Consider the following 19,689-nt stretch of genomic DNA (forward strand, 5'->3'; position numbering starts at 1 on the left):
TGCTATTAGCAAACTGAGCCGATTTGTTTTCAAACCGGGCGATGTACATTGGCGTGCTCTTGAGAGAGTTATGCGTTATCTGAAAGGTACTATGAACTATGGACTTCACTATACCAGATACCCGTCGGTACTTGAAGGGTATAGTGATGCGAATTGGATCTCTGATGCTGATGAGATGAAGGCCATAACTGGGTATATGTTTACTCTTGAAGATGGTGCTGTTTCCTGGAAGTCTTGCAAGCAAACGATCTTAACAAGATCGACAATGGAAGCAGAATTAACAGCATTAGACACATCGGGTGGCGAAGCAGAATGGCTTCGAGATTTGTTGATGGACTTGCCAGTGGTTGAGAAGCCGGTTCCGGCCATCCTTATGAACTGCGACAATCAAACAGTTATTGTCAAGGTGAAGAGTTCAAAGGACAACATGAAGTCCAACAAACACATAAGAATGAGATTGAAAGCTGTCAGAAAATTGAGGAACTCCGGAGTGATAGCATTGGATTATATTCAAACGGCTAAGAATCTGGCAGATGTCTTTACTAAAGGGCTATCACGTGTTGTGATAGATAGCGCATCAAGGGAGATGGGTATGAGACCCACATGAGTTGCCATGGTAGTAACCCAACCTATGTGATCGGAGATCCCGTGAATAGGACCTGGGAAAACAAGCCAGCGGTGAACTGAGGAGAGTAACTTTACTAACCCACTCCGTTGGAGATGCAATACTCTCGGAAACTATATGGAAGGATGACTACTGTCTTAATGTGTTTCAAGGCTTATATGCATAAGCAAGATGCTATCCTACAGAGCAATCTTTGGAGAAACACGCCTATATGAGCCCGACTGCTGGTCACAGTCTATGTGATTGGGATGATCTCTAGCAAGCTCATGAACAGGCCAGGAGTGTGACTAATATGCTCCACCCGAGGGGTCGGCCTTCGGCAGCCTCGTATCAGTAAGACTTGTGGTGAAACTTCTTGACGCCAAACTGACAATTCAAGGCATAGTCCATTGTTCAGTTGTGAAGGAGTGTAACTACTTGATCTAGGTGGAGCTCAACCTTAATCGGTCTCCACTAAGATGCTGGTATATCAAAACAGCGTTTGGAACAAAGGACAAACTGGGCCCCTGAGATCTGGTGGGGGATTGTTGAAATATGAGATGGGCCTAGAGCCCATATGACAATTTCAGATTTAATCTCAAAGGGCCCATGTAGGTGGCATGACAAGGTGGTGGGAAGTTTAGTCTCACCCCGGAAGTGAAAGGAGAGTTGCAGTGGTTTATAAGGGATTCTCTCCCTCATGCTATTGGAGCTTAAGAATAGATGAGGCCCTCGCGCACTCCTCCTCCGCTCGCCTCGCCGCGCCGCGCCGTGGGTTGCGGGATTGAGCCGAGCCGAGCTCACTCCTATGCGCTTCTTTTTGCCGGTCAGGAACGACGAGTCTTTGACAGGTAGGGCCACGATCTGAGACATCGGCGCGGCCGCACATCCCAACCGACACGAAACAGAACGCATCTCCGCCTCCACGCCCACGTCGTTCCTCTGCTGCTGCTGCCGCCGGCGACTCCGTCCCGTTCACCGCGTACACGGTTGACGGGAGAGCAGGCCTCCGAAACCCTGCCTCTCCGGATCCTGTAGAGGAGAGGGGCGATTAGGTTTTTGGGTAGCGACTACGCGACTGCTCGCTTCTGTTCATCTACGTCCGCATCACCTTCGTCATCACCATGTCGACCGACGCCGACCGTGCCGCCGCTGAGAAGGTCGAGGCCGACAAGAAGGCCGCCGAGGATGCCGCGGCTGCTGCCACCGCCACCACCGCCGCGTGGCCGATTGGAGGGTATACATCGTTTATCCCTCTCGTGTTTCTTTTTGTTGTAGCAGTACTAGCGATATGCGTAGATGTTTCTACTATATGCATAGTACATGCTTTGTTAGATCGTAATCAGTGTGTTATTAATGTTGTCCATATCATGCTCATGATTTATTCATGAATTAATTTAATCAAAAAACTGCCTATTTTCTTATCATGCGGCGCGAGGGAGGTCCGAGCAAAGTGCGTGGCCGTGGCCGTAGCCGTAGCCGCCGCCTAGCGCAACAACCACCAACCCCCGTAGAATTTGCCCGTGCGTCACGCATGGAACCACATGGTTGGTACGAGTGAGTACAGGTGTTTCGTGCCGTCGTATCCCTCGCTGGACATATCGATCAGTGCCGTGTTCCGCTGACTTTTTTTCTGCCTTCGTGGGTGCGTCTCGTTCGTCACGCTTACTTTCTTTCCTTTCCTCGATCGGCTCCCTTTCTCGTCTCTAATGATTTTGTAGGAGCGTAAGTGTCTTGCGTCTCATATTGCATTACACAATCCACGCACGTGCAGGCCTTTTAGGACTAAGCATATACTCCTTTCATTCCACAATGTAGTGCTCCTGCGTTTTTCGATATCTAAATTTGACTGTAAATTTGATCAACGAGACTGATTGTGACGGGAGCAAAAATCATATCACTGAATTCATATAAAAAATATGAATTCACTGGCATAATTTTTGCTCCCGACGCAGTCGGTCACGTTGGTTCAATTTACGGTCAAACTTGAATCTTGAGAAGCATGGGCGCACTGCATTGTTAAATGAAGGTAGTGTACAAAAAAACAAAGAGATCTCCTCTTATCTTTACTCCTATAAAAGGCTCAGTTAGTGATGATGATGTGTCTGTCATCCGTCATTTCTGACCATTAAATCTGCATCTAACGGCTGTGAGGTAAGTTGTGACATTTATGCAACAACTAGTAAGATGCCCGTGCATTGCATGGAACAACAAGATTGGGGGTGGACGGCGTCGGCAGCAGTCATCACACCAGATTGTTCCATGGCCTTTTGGATGTGGTGGGGAAGAGATAAGGTTGATTGTGAGAGACAATGAGTTGTTTGTAAATATGGAAACATGTGCGGGCATCTTTTTGCAAAACTGTAGCAGTTTGTTTTGTATGCGTCAGATCTAGATCCGACGGCTATTGGTGAAAGATGGCAGGCACACCATCATCACCAACTCAGATTTTTATAGAAGTAGAGATAGCCCACTTCTCTGCTCCAATTTGCAGAAAACCCCTTATTATCTTATAAGCAACCACATATAATAAAAAAACATTGAGGCCGGACTATAGAATGAACGATGTCACCACCAGAACAAACCGATGACGCGGTGCTCTCGTTGCACCCAGCCGGGTCCAGTTTGATCTTGTTGACGACAATTGAAAAGTTTCATGCATGTGCACCTAGAGACCGCGCATGTGCTATTGTCAAACCCTTGAATCGGTCTGAATCATCTGACACAAGAACTTGTCGACATGTCCGCACGATGAGAAACCCTAAGCTCGTTGTCCCAAGGAGACGACGAAAATCCACGTCAGAGGTCTGTGATTCCATCCCACCGAAAGACTTAGAGGTGGATGGTAGCTCAAGAGACCATCTCGACAATGAAGCGCTGGCGGCCGCTACCTCCGCGAGGACCACACAATTCCCCGCAAGCCTCATGGCGGTAAGAATCGCCACAAGAGTGTGGGGAAGACAGTGAGAGTTTCTTTCATGCCAACCACGCCACCATCATCTCGTTGGAGTCGATAATTGGAGACAAACCCTAAGTTATCCGTACTCGTACCGCTAATGGACCGAAACCATGGGGTCTCGGCCCTCTCCCATCGTCGGAGCGACAGACATAGAAAAGGGGTCCCAAAGTCAACGCCCATGAGGTGGATAGATCGGCCGCCTGCCAGTTCGCCTTGGTCGCGAGAGCATGGAGGAAAACACCTCGCCTGATATGCCTATTTTGGCCCCTTTTAAGTAAGCATCTGGCTCCAGACAAAAAAAATTGGTATAAGGCAAATATTCCATAATTAGAACACGAGTGCATAAAATGCTTTTACAAAACTTTAGCTTACAAATTGCCTATATATTTTAGAAAAAAATTATGAAAAAACCCAGCCAATACTGGGAACATTTTTTTTTGCCTAAACCCCTCTTGTCAAAATATTGATAAAAAAACACACCATTTCTGAGTTGTTAAAATTTACAGAATTATTTTTGGCATACAACCTACATTGTAAGTTACATAATTTGTTATGCGAGAATCATCTTGTAATTTTGTGCCAATCATTTTATATCCATGTTCTTTACAAAAAGATAGTAGATGTTAAGTTTCTATCAATCCTTTACATCGACAAAGAAAAAAGGATTCTTAATTTTCAAAACTTAAAAAGTTTGACTTTTGCTATCCATATGCCCATTCTCTGGGTAGCACTTTCCGACACCATTATAGGTGTACATGGGAATTGCAAATTCAACATGTATAAGGTCAATTCTCTGATATTAAAAATAACTTCTCTTGTAGAAGGGCAACGACCAGTATTTGAAAATGTCCCAAAACAATAACGTAACGCCCCCTTCCATAGCAATACCTCTGTATGAAAAAAAGAGACTTGAACTATAAAAACGTCTTACATTAGTGTACAGAGGAAGTACATACTGACCGGGTGTGGATTTTCATAACCTGAATACATACGATCTCGTTTTATAAAACTTAGAAAAATTACATTATGATCGTACACGTAAGTAGAAACCTATCCGCATCATTGTTGTGAGAATATACGTTCATTTGCATTATGTGAAAAATCAAATGTGAACACAAGTTACACAGTTGTTTTGTAGTACCTGTGTGACTCAATTTGTGATGTTTGTACAACTCATGAATTAAATGTGAGTTACGTGTCACAAAAATTATCCAATGAATTCATATTTGAAAAATGTTCAGCGGTATAACTTTTGTGTCATATAACTCACTGAATATTGGTCTAACTGATGGTCAAAATAAAATCTCGACAATTGGGGAAGCTTTGAACTGGAACCGCCAAGGCATCATACTTTCGTACGAAAACTAAGACGGATAAGTTGCTACCCATTTTTTATGGATTCCAATACGCAGTGAACGTTTGCTAGGAGGGATGGCATTTGAAACTTTTTTTTTACTGACAATTTCTTCAGAGAAATATACATTTTTCTAAAAACTGTCGTTGTTTGATCTCGCGTCGCAACTAAAACTGTCATCAAAATGTGTTCGTTTTGTCATCCCCCTCCCAGAGAATGTCAGCCAGATAACAATTCCAGTCTTTGTATGTATATTTTTTCTTCTAATTTTACAAAACTTGAAAAAAAATGATTTCACTCAGATTGTCAAAACAGTACTGCTAAGATCATACGCACCCACAATTCTTTTCCATTTCCTCAGACCAACCACCTAGGCACCTACCACAAGCTACAACCACAACACGGGCTCCCAGCTGTGGAGGACTCGGAAAGATCGAGGTTCTGGACGAGGGGCAATTCCGTCAATTCGCGGAAAGAGTAAAGGGCGAGACAATCTCGGCCGTGTTCCTCGCGGCCGCGCCCGACAACCCGCTATCATCCGTGCACATTCAAACGCCTTCAAATCTCCCCAGCGCCCGACAACAGGTCATTCTCGATTCCCCTCGTTAGTATCCCCCCAAATTCCACGACCTCCCCTCCCCTCCCCCAAATCAATCAAGCTCCGGCTCGCTCGGCCCCAGATCGTACCGTGAGGATGGCGGGGGCGGAGGCGGTGGAGAGGGCGCACGAGCTCTACCGGGGCGGCCGCCACCGGGAGGCGCTCGAGCTCTACTCGGCGGCGCTGGCGGCGGCGCGGGGCCCCGCGCAGCGCATCGCCCTGCACAGCAACCGCGCCGCCTGCTACCTCAAGCTCCACGACTTCCACAAGGTCTCGTCGTTCCCCGGCTTCCCTTTGCTGATTACACTTGTCCTGGATTGATTTGACTCTGGGTAGATTTCGGTGCGGCGGGCGCCTGGGGTTGTCGTTTAGGGCGAAGGTATGGTCTTTAGCCCTCTGGGTTTCGAGATTTCCGCGAACCTGTGGGCTTTAGGGTGCTTGAATCGCTCTCTTATCATGATCTTTGTGGCCACGATTTGCCAGCACAGCTCATGAATCGTACCCTGTTTACCGTTGTGGTGTCTAAATTTGGCTGACCTGCTGCTAAATTTAGCGCTGTAAGGGGTATCAGAATCCAGTTTACTGCCTTGACTGAATTGGTTAAGCTGCCAGGCCAAGTGATACCTTGCTTTGGTTGTTGCTTTCCCAAAATTAGCAGACGTGCAGAAGATAAAAACTGAACGTGTACATACTACATAGCATTTCCGATGGACTAGTGAACAATGCTTGAACCATGGACTTGCGAAATTTTTAACCGTGTCTCAGGCTCTGAACCGTCTAGCACTTTTGTGAAGCCTGACTGATACATCTGACCGACTGGGTTTTGATATTGAATGGACTGTTTCTATGGTGAAAATTTATTGTGGTGTTAAAATGAAATTCCATTGAGTAGTCAAGTATATCTGTATTGGGCTAAAAAAAAGTATATCTGCATTGATGATCTAATATGTGCATGAGAAATGTGCACTGTTACGAAGCATACTGTAGTAGATGGTGTGCAGGCGACTAAAACAACAGTGGTTGTGTATTTCTCTGAAATAAGTACTCCTGACATCATTTATTGTACTTTTTTCTATGTTATCATCATGGTTAGCAACACTGAATTTTCTTCTTTTATCATAATCTTATAGGCTGCAGAAGAGTGCACATCTGTCCTCGAGTTGGATACCGAGCATGCTGGAGCTCTGATGCTACGTGCCCAGACTCTTGTCACTCTAAAAGATTACCAGTCGGCTCTATTTGATGTAAACCGGCTAATTGAGATAAATCCATCCTCTGAAGTATATAGGAATCTTCATGCTCGACTGAAGACACAGCTGGTATGCTTCTTTAACTGAATCTGTTCTAGTTTCTTGCATAAGCTTTACTTCAAATGCAGTGCCATCAGATGTAAGTATATATAAGTACAAGGATATCCCTTCAATAATTCGAAAGCAAGATTTAAGGAACAGAGCATGGCTTTGTTGTTTAGAATGTAAATTTTTGGCAGTTGACATCAGTGTATCAACTTCTCTCTTCTTTATGCTCTTGGATGCTCAAACAATTCTATCTCTTGAGTTGACTGACCAAGTTTTACTGCCTGTCTCTTGCATGATTGTGAACTTTGAAGTCGCTAGCCCCCATTCCAGAGTCTGAAGAGGAGTCCCTGTATACTGAAGAAGACAAAGAAGATCTGCCACCAAAAGACAATACAAAGAATGAGACTGTCGTTGTTAAGTCTGATCAACCTTCTGCAAAAGTGATTCTTGAGAATAAACCTGTAACAAAAGCTCTGAAGGTTGAAGTGCCTCCCAATCTGCCTTCAAAACCCGAGGGTGGGGGGACCATACAAAAACCAAAGGGCCATTCAGAGCTTGATCACAAGGAACCTTTAACGGAAGCTCCAAAGGTTCAAGTGTCTCCCAGTCTGCCTTCAAAACCCGAGTGTCGGGGGACCATCCAAAAACCGAAGGGCCATTCAGGGTTTGATTACTCGAAATGGGACAAAGTTGAGGATGATTCGAGTGAAGATGACGAGGATGATGAGGAAGATGACTTGCCTCGGTATAAATTCAAAGTCAGAACCATCGGTGTGCGTACCGTGAAGTGAATGGGATCATCAATAAATAAGTTTAGTCCATGGTCTGTGGATAGCCGTTTGACAGCATTCCTACTAACTTTGGTCCCATCTGTTCGGTTACATCTTGACATACTTGGATGAAGTGTTGCCGATTGGTGTTTGTTTAACTCAAGCTCACCGGCGGGTGAAGACATAAGTACCCGCTGCTCTCATGCTCAGGTAGTTCTCACATTCAGATTTCACTAGATTTTGAGTCGCGGTGCACGTGTTGGCTCGCTAATGTTCACATTATTACGCAGGTTTCTGGATCTGGAAACTTAGCCGAGGAAACAAGTCTGGAGTAAAATCATGTTTTCAGCGCAGCCGTGGGATGGAGCACAGCATGCAAATCCTGTAGGGAACCCCTTTAGATTCAAGCTAACAATCTTAGATTCTTAGCCCATTGTTCATCTTCGTAGATTTTATAGCCTAGCAGTCTCTGTACATAGATTTTGTGCATTCATCATGTATAAAAAGCTTATTTGTGTTTGCCCCAAGACATCTTTCTCACAATTTCAGCCTGCAAATTTGATGCTAAAATTTCATGATCGTACTGGTTCCTTTTTTGTTCAACTGCGACGAATGTGCTGAATAGTAGCGCACTCATACTGTAATCAGAAAAGTTTCTACCATGCTAATGCTATGATTTGATTTGACTAAAATCATACATACCAAAACTTTCATGGCATGACTAGAACTAGTTTTTATTTTTTTTTGCCATCAGCAGTGGTACATGTAAGACTGAAACACATCATTCTGTAAGAGCAGCAAGACAGAGTAAGACTGAGATAACTGTTAAATCAAGCATCAAGATTATTGCTTAAATACATCATTCCGGAACAGATGAAGTTAAAACAGACCGTTATATGAAACAAGCATCAAGAGCGAATTAACGGTAAAAATCAAACACACTATTGTGCAAGCAGCCCGCCTGAAAGAAGACTTCGCTTCAGAGATACAGATGCAGAAATCCTGCAAGACATTCTTGTGAAAATTTGAGTTTGAGAATTGTGGGGCCCTCCAGCAGTAGGAGGATCCCTTCAAAAATTAGCGTATGCTGCTATTTGCGGCGTGCACACGGTATTCTTTAGTAAAAGGCGAAAGAATAGTTCGCTTTGTGCTCACCGCGCAGCTGCGTGCTTTCCTCATGCCGCCCGGGTGCTCCTTATATAGCATCCCTCCGCTGGCAGCTCGCCTGGGCGGGCGAGGTGGGACTAATCTCCACCGCGCCCTGTGCCTGCCGTGCGGCTGTGAGCTTCTCTGGGACAAATGGGCCAGGCCCATGACAGCTCCACAACTATGGACCGGTCTATAATTGGCTAGGCCTAGAGAGCTCTTCGCTAAAGCAGAAATAGCCCAGTGCCTGTGTGCCCACCTTTTTTTTTTCTCTGAAAAAAATTATACTGCCTCCTTTTCTTTTTGTCAATATAAACTTCCTTTTTTAGGGGCTTTTTGCCATAAACTGCTTGTCAACAATCGAAGGACATTTTGCGCAAGAGCTTCCCAAATACCAATGGCCATCAACCAGATCAAATCAAATCTTACAGTATAATTTACTGGAGTATTTAACTTTTTTTACTAGAATCTTAAACATATCAATTTTTTAAAATACAGTACAGTCGAAGCCGTTCACATATACAAGCATACATTCGCATCTATAAACACACACACACGCACATCATATAAGCATCCCGAGAGACCGAGCAAGTATAACATCTTAAGATCTTTACGAAGTCACCCTAGGCGTCTCGTAGTCGACGAGAACGTCTCCACCCACTAAACGAACATCGCCGGAAGGCTGAAATAAATCCAGAAATAATGCAATGACCAATGTTAAGAGCCCGTTCGGCAAACCTCCACTTCATAAAAACATGTCGCTCCGCTCCGCTCCCCGCAGGAAGCGCTCTCCCGATGGAGCGCCTGTGTTCGGCTGGCTTTGCTCCGTGAGAACGTTGGCTGGCAGCGCATTACAGTCAAGTATGGGTTGTTCGGGTGGGTAAGAAAATTCACGAGTGGAGCACCAACTGCTAACGCTGGAGAGAATAGATTCGTACCGTTTAATTGGTGGCACTTGGCGGTGGCACGTTTTGTAATTTCGATTAGATCCTACTTCTGGTGAAACGAGGAGCGAGGGTCATGCCGCTTTGTGAAATTGCACTGCGCGCCGCTCTGCTCTCCGCGACAGACTCGCAGAGCTGATGCGTCTGGCACGCTCCGGCCGCTCCGGTCGTGGAGTTCGGAGCTGGAGTGTTGCCGAACAGGCCCTAAGTCTAGGACTCGAACTCTGGTAGGCTAGAGATAGCAGTGTCCTCCTAAGGGGATCTGCAGCCGAGCGGCCCGAATCCGCCTCAAACGCCCAGGCGGACGCCCCGGTCACTGACCGGTCGAGAAAGCCCGACCCGGACGGGCGCCTCAAAATGCCCGGGCTGACCGGCACCCCTCATATCTAGACCAAAAATAGGGCGGATAAGGGGGCGCCCGGGCGCGTCCTCCATATCGAACCCGACAGCCCTACGCCACCACAAATTGCACCAAAACCACCAAACTCCCCCCTCATCCCCCTTCCTCCAACCTTTGCCGCCTCTGAGCCCTTGCCATCTGCCACCCTTGCTCCCCATCCTCACCGTCGGTTCCAATTCGTCGTCCTAGATGCCGTCCAACCCGTACCCGACCGCTGCGACAGAGGCTGTGTCCGTCTCAACAGCCCGTGTCCGTCCTCGGCTTTGTCGTGCAAGTCAGAGAACATCACCCGGAGAAACTGGCGCCGCTGGCAACGAGAGAAGGAAGCGGTGGCATCGCATGGAGCGGATGCGGACATGGACAAGCAGTTGTCCCCCTCGCCGCGGCCTGAAGCCCGCACCCCACCCATCATGCCGCCGACAAGGATTGCGTCGTCGGACCAGGTTGGGACAGAGGAGGATCTGACAGCCAATTGGGGCATTTCAAATAGCTTTGCGCCACACAGATGTTGCTGGTGGACGTCTCTCACTCACCGTAGCTCACTCAGGCGCGGACAAACACAGGCACCAGCAGCGCCCAGGCTGCCCACGACCTGTTGACGGCCAGATGCAATACTACTCGGTATGTTCTTGTTCCTCATGTTCGATCAACTTTGAATACGCCATATTCATTGTTTTGCATACACCGCTAATTTTGGACATGATGAATGCTTGCAAACCATGATCATTTAGAGTTGTTCATGTCGGACATGATTAATGATAATCAAGGTCTGACCCAAATGGACTACGAATTAGGTGATCCAAATTGCCCTTCATTTGAAGTTGGAAAACATAAAGTCCCAATTCGATCAAGAAGAAGGCAAAGACGACAAATGCAAGAGGTCTGACATTCTCAACATTGAGGATATCTTGTTGGTCAAAGTTTGGTTGGCCACAACAATGGATCCAATATGCGGCACCGTGCAAAAGAGGAACAAGTACTGGGAGAAGATTTGGAAGCAATATCATGAACAAAAGGAATACGTGGAGCCGGATTGTTGGGGAACGTAGTAATTTCAAAATTTTCCTACGTACACACAGGATCATGGTGATGCATAGCAACGAGAGGGGAGAGTGTGTCCACGTACCCTCGTAGACCGAAAGCGGAAGCGTTAGCACAACGTGGTTGATGTAGTCGTACGTCTTCACGATCCGACCGATCCAAGTACCGAACGCGCGGCCTCCGAGTTCAGCACACGTACAACTCGATGACGTCCCGCGAGCTCTGATCCAGCAGAGCTTCACCGGAGAGTTTCGTCAGCACTACGGCATGATGACAGTGATGATGATGCTACCGACGCAGGGCTTCGCTTAAGCACCACTACGATATTATCGAGGTGGATTATGGTGGAGGGGGGCACCGCACACGGCTAAGAGATCAATGATCAATTGTTGTGTCTCCAAGGGGTGCCCCCTCCCCGTATATAAAGGAGTGGAGGAGGGGGAGGAGGCCGGCCTCCCTAGGCGCTCCCCATGAGGAGTCCTACTCCCACCGGGAGTAGGACTCCCCCCTTCCAAGTAGGAGTAGGAGAAGGGAAGGAAGGGAGATAGGAAGAGAAGGAAAAAGGGGGGTGCCGCCCCCCTCCTTGTCCAATTCGGACTAGAGGGGAGGGGGCGCGCGGCTGCCCTGGCCGCCCCTCCTCTTCTCCCACTAGGGCCCATGAGGCCCAATTAACTCCCCGGGGGGTTCTGGTAACCCCCGATACTCCGGTATATGCCCGAAACCTCCCGGAACCCTTCTGGTGTCCAAACATAGTCGTCCAATATATCGATCTTTACGTCTCGACCATTTCGAGACTCCTTATTATGTCCGTGATCATATCCGGGACTCCGAACTACCTTCGGTACATCAAAACACTAAAACTCATAATACCGATCGTCGCCGAACTTTAAGTGTGCGGACCCTACGGGTTCGAGAACAATGTAGACATGACCGAGACACGTCTCCGGTCAATAACCAACAGTGGAACCTGGATGCTCATATTGGCTCCTACATATTCTACGAAGATCTTTATCGGTCAAACCACATAACAACATACGTTGTTCCCTTTGTCATCGGTATGTTACTTGCCCGAGATACGATCGTCGGTATCTCAATACCTAGTTCAATCTCGTTACCGGCAAGTCTCTTTACTCGTTTCGTAATACATCATTCCGCAACTAACTCATTAGTTACAATGCTTGCAAGGCTTATAGTGATGTGTATTACCGAGTGGGCCCAGAGATACATCTCCGACAATCGGAGTGACAAATCCTAATCTCGAAATACACCAACCCAACAAGTACCTTTGGAGACACCTGTAGAGCACCTTTATAATCACCCAGATACATTGTGACGTTTGGTAGCAGTAGCACACAAAGTGTTCCTCCGGTAAACGGGAGTTGCATAATCTCATAGTCATAGGAACATGTATAAGTCATGAAGAAAGCAATAGCAACATACTAAACGATCAAGTGCAAAGCTAACGGAATGGGTCAAGTCAATCACATCACTCTCCTAATGATGTGATCCCATTAATCAAATGACAACTCATGTCTATGGTTAGAAAACATAACCATCTTTAATTAACGAGCTAGTCAAGTAGAGGCATACTAGTGACACTCTGTTTGTCTATGTATTCACACATGTATCATTTTTCCGGCTAATACAATTCTAGCATGAATAATAAACATTTATCATGATATAAGGAAATAAATAATAACTTTATTATTGCCTCTAGGGCATTTTTCCTTCAGTCTCCCACTTGCACTAGAGTCAATAATCTAGATTACACAGTAATGATTCTAACACCCATGGAGCCTTGGTGCTGATCATGTTTTGCTCGTGAGAGAGGCTTAGTCAACGGGTCTGCAACATTCAGATCCATATGTATCTTGCAAATCTCTATGTCTCCCACCTAGACTTGATCCCGGATGGAGTTGAAGCGTCTCTTGATGTGCTTGGTTCTCTTGTGAAATCTGGATTCCTTTGCCAAGGCAATTGCACCAGTATTGTCACAAAAGATTTTCATTGGACCCGATGCACTAGGTATGACACCTAGATCGGATATGAACGCCTTCATCCGGACTCCTTCATTTGCTGCTTCCGAAGCAGCTATGTATTCCGCTTCACACGTAGATCCCGCCACGACGCTTTGTTTATAACTGCTCCAACTGACAGCTCCACCGTTCAATATAACACTACTAGGGAAAAGCCTAGCAGCAGCGCGGGTTTTGGGCCTATTAGTAGCGCGGGGGCTGGCGCTACTAATAAGGCGCTACAGCTAACGTATAGCAGTAGCGTGGGTGCCACACGCGCTACTACTACGTCCGTTAGTAGTAGCATGGGTAAAAACCCACGCTACTACTAACCCGTGCTTTGAAAAAAATTGATTTTTTTTTCGAATTTTTTGCCCGAATTTTCAAATTTCTGAATTATTTTAACCTCTAATCTCTAATCATCCTCATCGCTGCTCAATTTAATGTCTAATCACCCCTCATCATTCCAAATCATCTAACTTCCCGGACGGTCACCCATCCTCTCACTACTCCAGCCTGAGCATGCTTAACTTCCGGGTTCTATTCTCCCTCGATTCCAAGTCTGCACTTGTTGTTTTCCTGACAATAGTAAGATGTCAATCCTATTAACCCTCGGAAGTTTAGCTTGAGCATGAAGTCACACATTTCATTGTTTGAGTTTAAAACTATTGTTCTAAAAAACAATAATTATTTAGTAACACTAATATTTCTTGAATAAGTAGTTTGACCACATTTTGACCAAAGCTTGACCACAGTTTGACCAAATTTGACCAAAATTCCAAAAAGCTGAAATAATTATTTAGTAACACTAATAGTTCTTGAATAAGTAGTTTGACCACAGTTTGACCAGATTTGACCAAAATAAAAAAATTGAAATTTGAGCATAACTTTTTTTCCTTTTAGAATTTGAGGATTCTAAAAATTTGCAAACAGGCCGTAGGCGGTCTCCATCAGATGCGGATTTTCGTGCTGAATATTTTGATATATTATACGTTTTTTTCTGACATCGTATGCAAAAGTTATAGCCGTTTTACATTTTCCTTATACTTTTTGCAAAACATGTCCAAATTTAAGTTTTTAAATTTTCCTAACTAGTAGATGTAGTAACATAACTATATCTCGAAGGATTTTAATTTTTGAAACGTTTTGATATATTATACGTTTTTTTCTAACATCGTATGCGAAAGTCATAGCCGTTTTACATTTTCCCTACACTTTTTGCAAAACATGTCCAAATTTAAGTTTTTAAATTTTCCTAACTAGTAGATGTAGTAACATAACTACATCTCGAAGGATTTTAATTTTTGAAGTTTTTATCATTTTCTTTTGCTTTTTACAAAACCGAAAAGGCGAACCACAAGGGGGGTAGAGTTTCAAAATGGGACCTTTTTACCCCTCGCTACTACTATGGCATGTCCCGGAGGGGCATGGTTGAGACCTCTTAGTAGTAGCGAGGGGTAAAAACTTAGTAGTAGCGTGGGTTTATAACCCTCGCTACTACTATGGCATGGCCCAGGGGCACGGTAGAGACCGCTTAGTAGTAGCGAGGGGTAAAAACCAGCGCTACTGCTATCAACTTAGTAGTAGCGAGGGTTAAAACCCCGCGCTACTACTATGGCATGTCCCGCGGGGCACGGTAGAGACCGCTTAGTAGTAGCGAGGGTTAGAAACCAGCGCTACTGCTATCAACTTAGTAGTAGCGAGGGTTAAAAACCCGCGCTACTAGTAAGTAGCAGTAGCGAGGGATATAAACCTGCGCTGCTAGTAAGCGTCTGTGTATAAGCTTTTCCCTAGTAGTGTAAATACGTATCTGGTTTGCGATTTAGAATCGTCCGGATCAGTGTCAAAGCTTGCATCAACGTAACCATTTATGATGAGCTCTTTGTCACCTCCATAAACGAGAAACATATCCTTAGTCCTTTTCAGGTATTTCAAGATGTTCTTGACCGCTGTCCAGTGACCCACTCCTGGATTACTTTGGTACCTCCCTGCTAAACTAATAGCAAGGCACACATCAGGTCTGGTACACAACATTGCATACATGATAGAGCCTATGGCTAAAGCATAGGGAACATCTTTCATTTTCTCTCTATCTTCTGCAGTGGTCGGGCATTGAGTCTTACTCAACTTCACACCTTGTAACACAGGCAAGAACCCTTTCTTTGCCTGATCCATTTTGAACTTCTTCAAAACTTTGTCAAGGTATGTGCTTTGTGAAAGTCCAATTAAGCGTCTTGATCTATCTCTATAGATCTTGATGCCCAATATGTAAGCAGCTTCACCGAGGTCTTTCATTGAAAAACTCTTATTCAAGTATCCTTTTATGCTATCCAGAAATTCTATATCATTTCCAATCAACAATATGTCATCCACATATAAGATTAGAAATGCTACAGAGCTCCCACTCACTTTCTTGTAAATACAGGCTTCTCCAAAAGTCTGTATAAAACCATATGCTTTGATCACACTATCAAAACGTTTATTCCAACTCCGAGAGGCTTACACCAGTCCATAAATGGATCGCTGGAGCTTGCACACTTTGTTAGCACCCTTTGGATCGATAAAACCTTCAGGTTGCATCATATACAACTCTTCTTCCAGAAATCCATCCAGGAATGCAGTCTTTACATCCATTTGCCAAAATTCATAATCATAAAATGCGGCAATAGCTAATATGATTCGGACGGACTTAAGCATCGCTGCGGGTGAGAAGGTCTCATCGTAGTCAACTCCTTGAACTTGTCGAAAACCTTTCACAACAAGTCGAGCTTTGTAGACAGTAACATTACCGTCAGCGTTTGTCTTCTTCTTGAAGATCCATTTATTCTCGATGGCTTGCCGATCGTTGGGCAAGTCAACCAAAGTCCATACTTTGTTCTCATACATGGATCCCATCTCGGATTTCATGGCCTCAAGCTATTTTGCAGAATATGGGCTCATCATCGCTTCCTCATAGTTCGTAGGTTCGTCATGATCTAGTAACATGACTTCCATAATAGGATTATCGTACCACTCTGGCGCGGATCTTTCTCTGGTTGACCTACGAGGTTCGGTAGTAACTTGATCTGAAGTTTCATGATCATCATCATTAGCTTCCTCACTAATTGGTGTAGATGTCACAGGAACCGGTTTCTGTGATGAACTACTTTCCAATAAGGGAGCAGGTACATTTACCTCATAAAGTTCTACTTTCCTCCCACTCACTTCTTTCGAGAGAAACTCCTTCTCTAGAAAGGATCCATTTTTAGCAACAAAAGTCTTGCCTTCGGATCTGTGATAGAAGGTGTACCCAACTGTCTCTTTTGTGTATCCTATGAAGACACATTTCTCCGATTTGGGTTCGAGCTTATCAGTTGAAGCTTTTTCATATAAGCATCGCATCCCCAAACTTTAAGAAACAACAACTTTGGTTTCTTGCCAAACCACAGTTCATAAGGAGTCGTTTCAACGGATTTAGATGGTGCCCTATTTAACGTGAATGCAACTGTCTCTAAAGCATAACCCCAAAATGATAGCAGTAAATCAGTAAGAGACATCATAGCACTACTAGGGAAAACCCTAGTAGTAGCGCGGCTTTTGAGGCTATCAGCAGCGCGGGCAGCTGCGCTACCAATAAGGCACTACAGCTAACTGTTAGTAGTAGCGCGGTCCGTACCCGCGCTACTACTATTGACTATATCAGCAGCGCTTTTCCGGAACGCGCTACTATTAATTAGCTGTAGCGATTTCCTAGCCCCGCGCTACTGCTATATCTTTCATCATTTCCACCCCGTTTCAGCTTCAATAAACTACAATTTCCAGATACTAGGTACTACTAGATATCAATTTCATAAAGCATTATAGGTACTAGGTAGTACTCCCTCGGTTCCAAATTACTCGTCGTGGTTTTAGTTCAAATTTGAACTAAAACCACGACGAGTAATTTGGAACCGAGGGAGCACTAGATAACAATTTCATATATACTGAACATGCATCCTCAAGCAGTACTAGGTGATATCAATGACGATCATCATATGTAGCTCTAGATGATATCGACGACGATCATCATATGTAGTTCTACATGATATCAACGACATCATCATATGTAGTTCTAGATGATATAGCCACACACACATATGTAGTTCTAGATGATATCGACGACGATCATCATCCTCAAGCATGGGCGGTGGGTGTTCCTGATAGTAATTAGGATGGCCTGTCCAACACGAAGAGTCTTGCCAACGAGGAATCTCTTCCACCCAACCGAGTTTAAGTGTGTGCGACCGTCTGTGTCCATGCGGTAAGTAAAGGTGGTGATGGAGCCCCTTGCGGTAAGGCGTAGTCCAGCTGAGCCTTCTTCATCAGGCTCGATACCACAACTCACAGATAGGTTCTTTGGCAATTTCTGAATAAGAAAAACATGTTAATTAATAAATAGCCTCGCACATACTCTTGCAAATATATTTCTATTAAGTCTAGATTTCTACACTATCAAAAGACACAGTACTACACATTTGTACTAATTAATCATGAATTCTACTAATAAGCATGTGATCAGACTCTACACTAAAGCATATCATCAACTAGATTCCATAAAGCATATCATTGGACTCTACACTAAGCATATCATCGGATTCACTAAGCATATCATCAGATAATTTGCATTTCTAAGTATAACAATAAAGCATATATATATATCATCAAATTACTACAGTCAGTATAACATACCATTTCATGCCGATCGACCATGGTACTTGTCAGGCGGGTCACGAATGGCACCCCGACAAAGTCATCACGTGGCGGAATTATGTCCCATAGGTTGCACACCTCCTCCTCGCTCAGCCTCATTCTTTGAGCTATGATGGCTTCATGAAGTGGGTTCTCATCATCTTCATCGAGTGGGTCCTCATTATCTTCATCATCTTCATCATCTTCGTCAGCTTCATCATCTTCCACCTGGTTGAGATAAATGACAGCCAGCTTGGGTATTTCTGCTCTAAAGGAGAAGCTGATCAACTCACCACCAGTAAGACGCATGCGGGCGAGGAAACGGGCCCATCCATCTCCTCCAATCTGCGACATATTGCGTCCTTTCTCGACCTCCATAGTGTACGGCCTCCCAGGAGCCTCAAATGTCACAGTGTCTCCTGTCAGCTTGTTGAATTTCAACCTCACATTGCATGGGACGATTTGTGCAAAAAAGCAAAATGACACAATGCAGTAATGCCAATACTAGAAGTAAAATAGTTGTTACATTTCATCTAATTTCTTACCGCCGCATGATGAAAACTCGTCTGGAAGTAGATGCCGAACAGCTTGCCAGTTGCAAGGCTGCTGGCGCACCTTGACTTGCACAGTCGACATAGTGGTGGTGGTGGTGGCGCCATTTCCTAAAGCAATATGAGGAAAGGATTAACGATCCACTTCACAGGAAAGAAAAACAGTAGCATGTGATATTTTCTGTTCTTCCGCGAGAAGCAATTTGATGGACAATTGTAATCCTAAGATCTAGTAACATATTATATGACAAGGTACCACCTACCAAAGCATTTCGGTGGCACCTATTACCAAAAAAACTTTTCACAAATATCTACCAAATCAGGGTACCACCTACCAAGACATTTCATCTAATTTGGCCCCTATTGCCTAAGATAATTGATTAAAAAACAAGTGGCAAATTTAACTAAATTGGCACCTACATTTTGCCAAAAAATAACTTATTACAAAAAAACAAAAGCATCTACCTATCCATGTACAGAAAAATAACAATAAAATGGTGCATACTAAATCAACCAGCCTACTAAATCAACTAAATCAAAATGTTCTAAATCAACTAGCCTACTAAATCAACTAAATCATATCAACTAAATCAAAATGTTGCATATGAACTAGCCTACTAAATCAAAATGTAGCAGGGAGGAGGGAGAAGGAGGGGAGACTCGAGGAGGGAGAAGAGAGTAGGACGGAGGAGGAAGGCGGAGCAAGGAGGGGCCGCCCGATGGCGAGTGGAGAGGGGACAGACCGGAGGAGGAAGGCGGAGCGAGGAGGGGCCTGCCAGCGGCGAGTGGAGGGAGGACGGAGGAGGAGGCCGGTACCGAGTCCAGCGAGGAGGAGGAGGTGACGGTGGCGCAGAGGGAGGAGGGCGATGGGGGAGGACCGGCGCGGGGGGTTGAGAGGGAGATCCAGTGAGTGTGTGAGTGTGAGTGGATCGGATAAAGGAGAGTGGGGGGTGGGAGATGGAATGGCTTAGCAGTAGCGCGCTATAGAGAAAGGCGCTACTGCTAAACTACCTAGCAGTAGCGCCTTTCACAAAGAACGCGCTGCTGCTATGTGTCAGCATGTAAAAATAGACATCAAAAATATATTGATCATCAACGATATTTTTGTGTACAATCTAATTTGTCAATATGAGTCTTCATCGGTTTAGGAACCAGTGAAGACTCATATTGCGGCCACAAATTCTACACATAGAGTTCAATGAAGACCAAGTGCTTGTCAAAGTTTGAGAAGTAACATACTTAAGGCGGTAGAAACTCTCTTCATGGAGCGAGGTGGGACTAAATTTTTGTAGTAAACTTAGC

The 19,689-nt window shown here is 44.9% G+C and overlaps 2 protein-coding genes and 1 non-coding gene across 3 annotated transcripts; 1 reads left to right on the forward strand and 2 right to left on the reverse strand.

The window, feature by feature from the left end:
• Positions 1-5,387: 5,387 nt before the first annotated feature.
• LOC125539455 (Tetratricopeptide repeat (TPR)-like superfamily protein) lies at positions 5,388-8,166 on the forward strand. The gene is made up of 4 exons (XM_048702911.2): positions 5,388-5,785; positions 6,646-6,834; positions 7,125-7,793; positions 7,874-8,166. The coding sequence occupies exons 1-3, from the start codon at positions 5,612-5,614 to the stop codon at positions 7,602-7,604; spliced, it is 843 nt and encodes a 280-aa protein (XP_048558868.1). The 5' UTR covers positions 5,388-5,611; the 3' UTR covers positions 7,605-7,793; positions 7,874-8,166.
• Positions 8,167-8,628: 462 nt separating this feature from the next.
• LOC125541996 (U5 spliceosomal RNA) lies at positions 8,629-8,747 on the reverse strand. Its single transcript, XR_007297782.1, has one exon. It is a non-coding gene; the product is annotated as a U5 spliceosomal RNA (small nuclear RNA).
• Positions 8,748-17,252: 8,505 nt separating this feature from the next.
• LOC147986430 (uncharacterized) lies at positions 17,253-18,214 on the reverse strand. Its single transcript, XM_087540048.1, has 2 exons — positions 17,837-18,214; positions 17,253-17,513 (listed from the first exon to the last, which is right to left on the reverse strand). The coding sequence occupies exons 1-2, from the start codon at positions 18,212-18,214 to the stop codon at positions 17,253-17,255; spliced, it is 639 nt and encodes a 212-aa protein (XP_087396174.1).
• Positions 18,215-19,689: the final 1,475 nt, after the last annotated feature.

This window comes from Triticum urartu, chromosome 2A, assembly GCF_056163025.1.
Source record: "Triticum urartu cultivar PI428250 chromosome 2A, HENAU_Tu73, whole genome shotgun sequence".
Classification (NCBI taxonomy): Eukaryota; Viridiplantae; Streptophyta; class Magnoliopsida; order Poales; family Poaceae; genus Triticum; species Triticum urartu.